This window comes from Salvelinus sp. IW2-2015, linkage group LG35 (assembly GCF_002910315.2).
Source record: "Salvelinus sp. IW2-2015 linkage group LG35, ASM291031v2, whole genome shotgun sequence".
Taxonomy (NCBI): domain Eukaryota; kingdom Metazoa; phylum Chordata; class Actinopteri; order Salmoniformes; family Salmonidae; genus Salvelinus; species Salvelinus sp. IW2-2015.
Window position 1 is genome coordinate 7,948,643 of NC_036874.1, and position 9,847 is coordinate 7,958,489.

General features: G+C 41.6%; 1 protein-coding gene and 1 long non-coding RNA gene across 2 annotated transcripts; one reads left to right on the top strand and one right to left on the bottom strand.

Moving 5' to 3' along the window:
* The first annotated feature begins 3,600 nt into the window (after nucleotides 1–3,600).
* Nucleotides 3,601–6,113, top strand: s100a1 (S100 calcium binding protein A1). Its single transcript, XM_023980070.2, has 3 exons — nucleotides 3,601–3,707; nucleotides 5,316–5,475; nucleotides 5,899–6,113. The coding sequence occupies exons 1-3, from the start codon at nucleotides 3,673–3,675 to the stop codon at nucleotides 6,040–6,042; spliced, it is 339 nt and encodes a 112-aa protein (XP_023835838.1). The 5' UTR covers nucleotides 3,601–3,672; the 3' UTR covers nucleotides 6,043–6,113.
* Nucleotides 5,603–8,605, bottom strand: LOC139022559 (uncharacterized). The gene is made up of 2 exons (XR_011474844.1): nucleotides 8,309–8,605; nucleotides 5,603–8,187 (listed from the first exon to the last, which is right to left on the bottom strand). It is a non-coding gene; the product is annotated as an uncharacterized lncRNA (long non-coding RNA).
* Nucleotides 8,606–9,847: the final 1,242 nt, after the last annotated feature.

Genomic DNA, 9,847 nt, shown 5'->3' on the forward strand with positions numbered 1-9,847 from the left:
GCCAAGACAAGCAGCAGACCTTCTTCTGGGCTCAACTTAGAGCTGCCTGGGCAAGCCCACAGCGACTAGAGAGCAGGCTCTTAGTGTAGGAAGCAGCAGTGTATCCTCAGTGGGCGCTGTGCCTGTGATAGAGCTCCCTCTAGAGGATGGGAATCCAGCGACAGCTATGCCAAATTTAGACAGAGAAGCAGACGCCACAAAGTAGTTCTCAGGAGATGGAAAATATTTCAGTGAGAAGTGCAGAGTTTTATGGGCAAAGACATCCCTGTAGCCGTGGCATCAGACAAAATAAGCCAAGCATGTCGCTTGTAATGTGTATAGTGTCCAAGACCAATCTCTCTCTGAAGTGCTGAGCTTGAGTGACTTCTTGGCCATGCTGTGGCAGATAATGCGTTTTCCAAGCTGCTGGTAGCATTAGCAAGTGTTTCATAATGATGACAGTGAATAACATCATCCGTCTGCCACCCACCCTTCTGACATGTACAGTGCTTACTCCCCTTGAACTCTTTACATTTTGTTGCGATACAAAGTAGGATTTAAATATATTTAATTGTAATTTTATTGTCATTGATCTACACAAAATACTCCATAATGTCAAAGTGAAAAAAATAAAAATAACATAAGTATAAGTATTAATTTAAAATCACAAGTATTCATCCCTTTAGTTCAGAAGTAAAAATTGGCTTAACAAATACAATAATAAGTTAATGGAGTCACTCTGTATGAAATAATAAGGGTTGATGGATTTCTGAATGACTACCCTTCCTCTGTAAGGTCCCTCAGTCAAGTATTGAATTTCAAGCACAGATTCAACTACAAAGACAATGAGCTTTTTGAAAGAAGGCAGTGATTGGTAGATGGTAAAAATACAAATCAGACATTGAATATATCTTTAAGCATGGCCAAGTTAATAAGTATGCTGTGGAGAATGTATCAAACAACCCAGACACATCAAAGAAACAGTCGTCCTTCTGAACTGAGCTGCAGGATAGGAAGGAAACTGCGGCATTGCATTTTAAAACAACTACAGAGTTCAATGGCTGTGATGGGAGAAACTGAGGATGGATCAACAACATTGTAGACTGCACAATAATGACCTAAATGACAGAGAAAAATAATAATACAAATATACAGACTAAAAAATATCCCACAATATGCATATTTATGCAACAAGGCACTAAAGTAATACTGGGGATCCCATGGCTAATGTACTGTCATATCCCATGGCTAATGTACTGTCATATCCCATGGCTAATGTACTGTCATATCCCATGGCTAATGTACTGTCATGTACTGCCAGGAATTGTGTATACATCATTGTGACATGGYGCCGTGCATTATCATGCTGAAACATGAGGTGATGGCGGCGGATGAATGGCATGACAATGGGCCTCAGGATCTCGTCACGACATCTCTGTGCATTCAAATTGCCATTGATAAACTGCAATTGTGTTAGTTGTCCAAAGTTTATGCCGGCTCATACCATAACCCAACCGCCACCATGGGGCACMGTTCACAACGTTGACATCAGCAAACCGCTCGCCCACACAAAGCCATACATGCCACCTTCTCGGTACAGTTGAAACCGGGATTCTTCAGTGAAGAACACACTTCTCCAGCGTGCTAGTGCCCATCGAAGGTGAGCATTTGCACACTGAAGTTGGTTACGACTCCAAACTGCAGTCAGGTCAATACCCTGGTGAGCACGACGAGCGCGCAAATGAGCTTCCCTGAGATGATTTCTGACGATTTGTGCAGAAATTCATGGTCTTATTTTTCGTTGACAGATTTTGGGCGGAGTAAAACCTCTTGCTTCACCTCTTCCTCTCTACTTACAGCTGGTCCCTGTCTTGGGTTCTCAGCAGATGTATATGGAAGACAGCTGGCTCCATGTGAACTACTCCCGACACTCTGTTTCAACGTTTAGAAACGTTAATAATTATACCTTGTGATATGGTTTAGGAAACATAAAGCCTTCCACTTTCCAATTCAAAATAATTTCACAAATGCTAAATAAACACTTAATGTACACTGTTTTAACCGTTTTTAACAGAGTTGCAGGCGACAGTATTTTTCAGTTACAACACTATTACACACAATTGTTAGGAGACGCTTCGATAGCTAATTAGTTAAATAAAGGTKAAAAAATAAATAATAATAATTAGAACAGGTGGTCACCTCAGTCGTCTTCTTCAAATTTGTATTGGAGGACCGCAACTAACTGAGAGGTGCATACACCGCCACCTACTGTATTGGAGTGTGGGGCAGGTCACGGACTCCCTATTCATCCATTTCTCTTATCTAGCCCTGTGTTTCCACCTACTGTTCTGGAGTGTGAATTCATTACACTTTGACACAAAAAGGGAAGGGGACAGGGAAAAGGGACCAACTAACCTTACATCCATTAAAAACCTCACAACTTTTCCACTACTTGGCTCTATCTGAATCCTACACCAGGGACGACATCCTGGGAGGACGAGACACTATCATTCAACACACATTGTAACTCTTCTGCAGTAAAATCTCATACACCCAAGTACTTGTCTGCAGCTGCCACCACAACATCTATTTTCTGTGATTTACGTTCCATTCCTGAGGTACAGTTGATAACCATGGCTATGCCTCATTCTCTATTGGCCTCAGCCTGCTCAAAGGGATCATCTCAGGATCTCTAGCCCTGTACCCATCTTCCTCTCCTACTCTCTTCACTGTCTCAGCATACCAAACTTTCTGTACTACTCTGATCCAAGCAACTTCAGCCTGCCTTTCTCTCACTGGAAACTTCTGATCCTCAGCACCATGGGTAGCCCCACAGTCAACACACAACTGTTTTCACCGATACTGCATATTCCTTTGTCTCGTGCCCTCCTGCACACTTCTCACAGTCGCCTCTGTCTTCCATATGCCTAAATAAGCGCTATAACATGGAAATATGGCAGCCCTGCATGGACCTCTAATCCTAAAAAGGTGTGGTCATTTAGCCTTTTGTTTTTTCATAAATACCTTCTCACTGATGTGAAAGTTATTCCAAATATTTCCAAAACAGTATCTCTTCGTGCGAGGTATAGGCCTATTTGCGTTTAGACAGAGCATTTGAGAAGTGTCACGGCATTTCCCTCAGAAGGCTAAAGGGGACGTCCAATGGCTCATGTAATGCACTAGAATAAATGTTACATACGGTATATTCATTCATTACGCCAATTCTGTTGCAAAACGTTTCGTCTGTTGCAAAACCATTTAGCCTACGCCAAACGGAAAACGTTTTGCAAGAGTTTCTATTGGACAAATTCAGGTAGGTCCTGTCACCGTTTCCTCTGAGTGCATTAGTGTGGTTCTTCAACCGTAAACGGTTTCCGTTGCAACTAAACTCGGAATGGAAGTCCGTAATTTTAGTTGCTTTAAACCAATAGGTCCCATCATTTGAAGACGTCGTTGTTAAATACAGCCTATATGACAGTATACTGATACTGTATTGTTTATGCGATAGGCTAATACATTCTGTATAATACTTATAATTAGTAGTTGCACCGCGAAATGTAACCTTACATGGTCAAATTAATTAGGCCTACCTGTGTCATTTGCATCCGTGACGTTGTAGGTTTCACCGGTGGGAGGCGCCTGATTTTAAATTTCTCACAGGTGAGATGCATAAAACAGGTAAGATGAGAGTCGATGCCACTTCTGCTTCGTTTGTCATCAGCTTTGAGGTGAGTAGCGAACCTGTTTGTGGTCAATATATATATATATATATATATATATATATATATATATATATATATATATATATATATATATAACAACCTGTATGCCTATTTCTTGTTGAGCATATGTACATGTTTGTGCCATGCAGCCTATAGGTTACCAGGTGAGAGAAATCAAATGTCCTATTTGGGGGACTCTAGCATTGGGTTTCTATTTTATAGTGGTTCTCTTTTGGTTCTTGCACAATTTGCCATCTGTTTTATAATTGGCTTAAACTAGGCCTACAAAAAGTTCAGCAAATGAGCTTTGGGCCTATACTGACTGGAATAACAACTATACACTGCGTGTATAAAATATTAGGTAGACCTTCCCCTTTTGCCCTAAGAATAGCCTCAATTCGTCGGGGGCATTGACTCTACAAGGTAAAAAGCGTTCCGCGGGGATGCTGGCCCATGTTGACGCCGATGCTTCCCACAGTTCTGTAAAGTTGGCTGGATGTCCTTTTTGTGTGGTGGACCATTCTTAATACAAATGGGGAAACTATTGCGTTGCATTTCTTGACATACTCCAACTGGTGTGCCTGGCACCTACTATACCCCGTTCAAAGGCACTTAAATCTTTTGTCATGCCCTTTCACCCTCAATGGCACACATACACAGTCCATGTCTCAAGACTTAAAATCCTTATTTTAACTTGTTTCTACCCCTTCAACTACACTGAAGTGGATTTAACAATTGACATCAATAAGGGATAATAGCTTTCACCTGGTCAGTCTGTCATTGAAAGAGCAGGTGTTCCTTATGTTTTGTTCACTCGGTGTACTTTCAGTCAAATTGCCTCAACAGCCCTTGGTGTTTTAATGAGGGTGTTTTCACATAGCCGGTCACATTTGTAAGGAACAGAACCACACAATCTAAACGTATCAAATAATGCTTGATTCAGGGGTGTTGTGCGCTTTAGATGCATCAAACATTAGGCCTACCCCCTTCAGAGCTTGAATTACTAGGATAGCTGCACACATCACAAAAGAATGGGCTACATTTGTGTCTCTGGGGATGACTTTTTATAGCTTGTGAAACCATCTATAACCTTACTGAGACAACCAATTGTTTCAGAAGGTTTATCATGGACCCCCTGAGAACAGCAAGGTATGACTGTTTCCTCTGTAGGCCCACCAGGGCTGTATTGTTGTGTGCTCACCAGGATGACCAATAGCAATGTCTCATTCTCCTTTGGATCAATATTTTTCAATCCTAGTTGCTGCTGGAGTTTATGTATTATTTAACGATTTTAATTCATGGGTTGCTAGTTATCGGCTGTCTGTCTAGATCATAATTGAGAATTGACTTTGTTTTTCAAAGACCAAATTTGAAAGGGGGATAGAATTTAACAACCCACATGATCATTTTGAACTGGATTAAATACAAAAAAAAAAAAACTGGCCCAGTGGCTGTTGCATACAGCTTACATTTGTCAGTGTGTAGAATATTGTTTCATATCAAAATAAACAGGAACCAGTAAGGAGTTCACTTCATGCAAATTGACTTCTACTGTAAATCTATTAATTGTTTATACACTGTCATGGATTGACCTGTCCCTTATATTTCTTTTAGGTATTCACAGCAGTGTAAAATGGGTTCCAAACTCGAGAGTGCAATGGAGGGGCTAATTCAAGTGTTCCACTCATACTCCGCAAAAGAAGGGGACAAGTACAAGCTGAGCAAAGTTGAGCTGAAGAATCTGTTGCAGGGTGAACTGAGTGACTTCCTGGCGGTGAGTTTGATTCCTAATGCTGTCAAGGGGAGGGATATGTGTGGTTTCAATATGACATTCTGATCAATTACATTTTAATTGACAAACTAAATGAAAACTGCCCCAAAACAAGTTATACAGGCAAGCATTGGAGAAGTCTTGATTTATTTAAGAGTTGTGGGACCATAACCTTCACAACATATTGTATTAGAATCATTTCAATAATACCTTGGCCTTGCCTAGAAATGACACATCACCTAGGCATTTATAGATATGATATGATGGGTATAACAATGGCATGAGATTGATCTTTCCATCTGATTGGCTTTGCAATTTCCTGTGCATTGCCTATTCCAATTCTTATCTACAACTGTTCCAAGAGTCATGCGGCTGCTTCCGGTCTGGGCCTACCTTTCAATGCATTAACTGTTTCTACTCTCTCAGGCATGCAAGGACCCTATGGTAGTAGAGAAGATCATGAGTGATCTGGATGAAAACAAAGATGGCGAAGTGGACTTTCAGGAGTTTGTCGTCTTGGTTGCTGCGCTGACGGTGGCCTGTAACGAGTTCTTTGTAGAGCCTGAATGAGTTTGGAAACCGTCTGTGACCTCACCTTTCTACTCATTATTCCTTGTTAATAAAACAAATGTATGCTTGAATTTGATTGTCAAAAAATATAAAAGAAGTTATTTCAAACAGGCAAATGTTTCAATATTCTTGTCACATAATGGTCATTTCTAACAAAGGCTCTTTTCACTGTTATAAATGATTGCTTCTGTAGAGAATCCTGCAATGAGGTGGGCAGTTTCAGTGTACTATTGCACTAGTAGTTAACATTCTGCTCAGATCAATAAAGGTGATCATTGCGGTCTTTCTAAATGTTAAACTCAGCTCATTGACTTGAATGCATGTTACTGGTACATGTCTTTTGCATGAACTCTGGGCCGTATGAATCAATTGTCTCAGAGTAGGAGTGCTGATTTAGGATCAGTTTTGCTTTTTGATCCGTGAATAAGATTACATGGACGGTAGGGACTTGATCATAGAATTGCACTTGTACTGAGACTAATATGGCCCCTGCTCTGCCACCTATGCTTAAACATGGCAAACTGCACCCACCATTTTAGTGAGGGATTTGTACTGAAATGCACAACACCTGTTTGCACTTTTAGCCAAACACGGTTCTAAACCAACTTCAAAAATGACTATGCAAATCTCCAGAGATGAGAAGAAAAAAAAAAAGTTCCCATAGACTGGCTGCATCCTAATCAGTTTCCCCAATCTTAATGAAATGCAAAGCTTGATTTAAATCCATGTAAAAAAAAAAACTGCTTTAGAGCCTGTGTGACGATGTGTTGGCAACAGAACACTGCAGTCTCTGTCAACTTAATGCTGGAGTCTGGATGCTTCAGTCATTTGTGWTGAACACTCCCTGTAACAAATGCACATGTGGTGTAGACTGCAAAATTAAAAAAATGTGTGATTCAATTGATTGTGTCAGAGGTACATCATACTGTCTAAAAAAACACTTGTGGTCATGGACAAGTAGGATATGACCAATGGTATGTTGCAACTGTTACAAAATGTGGTTTATCACGATGTACTGGTGTTACTCTAGCTGATTGAATAACACCACCCTGGACCCGCAAACAAGGTCTGTGGATAAGACATGACGTGTAGAGCTTGCTGGCTTAAAATATGAGCGTGCACTGAGCAACATGTCAGGGTTTCATGTATGACTGCTGCTGTGTAAAATACATTGGCCACGTTAAACTAATCCTTTAAGCAGCCTTCAAAACTACTGTACAGGTCGATTTGAGTGTCAGTGATGAATGTGTCAATCCCTGAGAAAATTCATGACAGTGACCACTAGAAACAGGCTTTGTAAAATAACTAGGGATTCATCAGGTGAAATCTAAATACTAGTCTTAATAATTTACACAATTTGCCAGAAAAAGGGGTACATTCTCTTAAAAAAGCAATTTTYGCCAGACAATGTGGAAAAGCAATTGCATTGCGTGCCCTCCACTTCTTTCCACATTCTGTGATGAAATATTAGTAATTTGACTCTAGCCATGTCCGAATACCCATACTTGCGTTCTAAAAAGTTTTATAGTATGTGACATTTTGAAAATCAAGTATACTTTAAATGCCCAGGTGTCATACTTATTTCAGCTTTGACAACCAGATATTGGGATGTGCTACCAAACTTAACCAATAACAATAAACAATGCAATTGTGCATAATGCATTCTCAGTATGGAAAAACATTTTATAGTATGTCATTTTCAAAAATCAGGTATGGTTTAAATGTTACTAATTTCGGCTCATCTAGTAGAATTCGATTAACAAATCCACCCGTACTCGGCACCGCAACACCTACTCAGCCAGTCAGGAGCCGTTACTGCGTTGTGGCTGTGGCATACTTGTTACTAAACAATACGTGCAAAATAGTTTGCGACAATGAGTACATAGTATGCAGTGTAAGTATGTAGTACGCTAGTATGGATATTCGGACACACATACTCACTTCTAAACTTCCACTCCAAAGTCTTTGAGCACCAATAAGTAAGGGAGTAAACTCTGAACACAACACACGGTTTTAGAGGTGTCCTTGGTTATGGAAGAGTACACTCGGCCTCTTTGTCCCTTGTCGGCTGCTTCAAAGCCATCAGTACCAGGTTTCAGGGAGAGAAAGCAGGGTCAAAGAGTGGCACCAGCTGACTCTTTATACCTACACCAACAATCAAGCAATAACAAATAACACCTTTACTGTTAGCACTGGGCCCACAAAAAAGATGTATGGAATCCAGATACAAGATCTGATAACACACAGTCTCTGTACATTTCCTCACCTTTCTCCTGAAGGTATAGCATCCTGTCCAGCAGCACCAGTGTCTACACTACCGGTGCCAGTAGCAGAGCCAGGTTGAAGTATACCACCACACGACCCTCCTGCCTCAGCATGGCCCCCACTCTGCAGGTGTCCAGTGGCAGGCCAACGCGGGGCAGACCCAGACAGGCATACCCGTGGGTACATGGTCAAATCAAATCAAATCAAATTTTATTAGTCACATACACATGGTTAGCAGATGTTAATGCGAGTGTAGCGAAATGCTTGTGCTTCTAGTTCCGACAATGCAGTAATAACCAACAAGGGTAGGCTAACAAACAATCTCCACCCCGCTGATCCTCAACACTGGCCCCACAAGGGTGCGTTCTGAGCCCTCTCCTGTACTCCCTGTTCACCCACGACTGCATGGCCATGCACGCCTCCAACTCAATCATCACTTTGCGGACGACACTACAGTGGTAGGCTTGATTACCAACAACGACGAGACGGCCTACAGGGAGGAGGTGAGGGCCCTCGGAGTGTGGTGTCAGGAAAATAACCTCACACTCAACGTCAACAAAACAAAGGAGATGATTGTGGACTTCAGGAAACAGCAGAGGGAGCACCCCCTATCCACATCGACGGGTCAGTAGTGGAGAAGGTGGAAAGTTTTAAGTTCCTCGGTGTACACATCACGGACAAATTGAATTGGTCCACCCACAGACAGCGTTGTGAAGAAGGCGCAGCAGCGCCTCTTCAACCTCAGGAGGCTGAAGAAATTCGGCTTGTCACCAAAAGCACTCACAAACTTCTACAGATGCACAATCGAGAGCATCCTGTCGGGCTGTATCACCGCCTGGTACGGCAACTGCTCCGCCCACAACCGTAAGGCTCTCCAGAGGGTAGTGAGGTCTGCAGAACGCACCACCGGGGCAAACTACCTGCCCTCCAGGACACCTACACCACCCGATGTCACAGGAAGGCCATAAAGATCATCAAGGACAACAACCACCCAAGCCACTGCCTGTTCACCCTGCTATCATCCAGAAGGCGAGGTCAGTACAGGTGCATCAAAGCAGGGACCGAGAGACTGAAAAACAGCTTCTATCTCAAGGCCATCAGACTGTTAAACAGCCACCACTAACATTTAGCGGCCGCTGCCAACATACTGACTCAACTCCAGCCACTTTAAAAATGGGAATTGATGGAATTATGTAAAAATGTACCACTAGCCACTTTAAACAATGCCACTTATATAATGTTTACATACCCTACATTATCCATCTCATATGTATATACTGTACTCTATATCATCTACTGCATCTTGCCATCTTATGTAATACATGTACCACTAGCCACTTTAAACTATGCCACTTTATGTTTACATACCCTACAGTACTCATCTCATATGTATATACCGTACTCTATACCATCTACTGCATCTTGCCATGCCGTTCTGTACCACCACTCATTCATATATCTTTATGTACATATTCTTTATCCCTTTACACTTGTGTGTGTGTATAAGGTAGTAGTTGTGGAATTGTTAGGTTAGATTACT

Bases quoted from the DNA above. Each gene is read 5' to 3' on its own strand.
- s100a1 (XM_023980070.2), top strand. From the start codon at position 3,673: ATGCCACTTCTGCTTCGTTTGTCATCAGCTTTGAG. The intron at 3,708-5,315 runs GTGAGTAGCGAA...TATTTCTTTTAG, and splicing joins CGTTTGTCATCAGCTTTGAG to GTATTCACAGCAGTGTAAAA. The intron at 5,476-5,898 runs GTGAGTTTGATT...CTACTCTCTCAG, and splicing joins AACTGAGTGACTTCCTGGCG to GCATGCAAGGACCCTATGGT.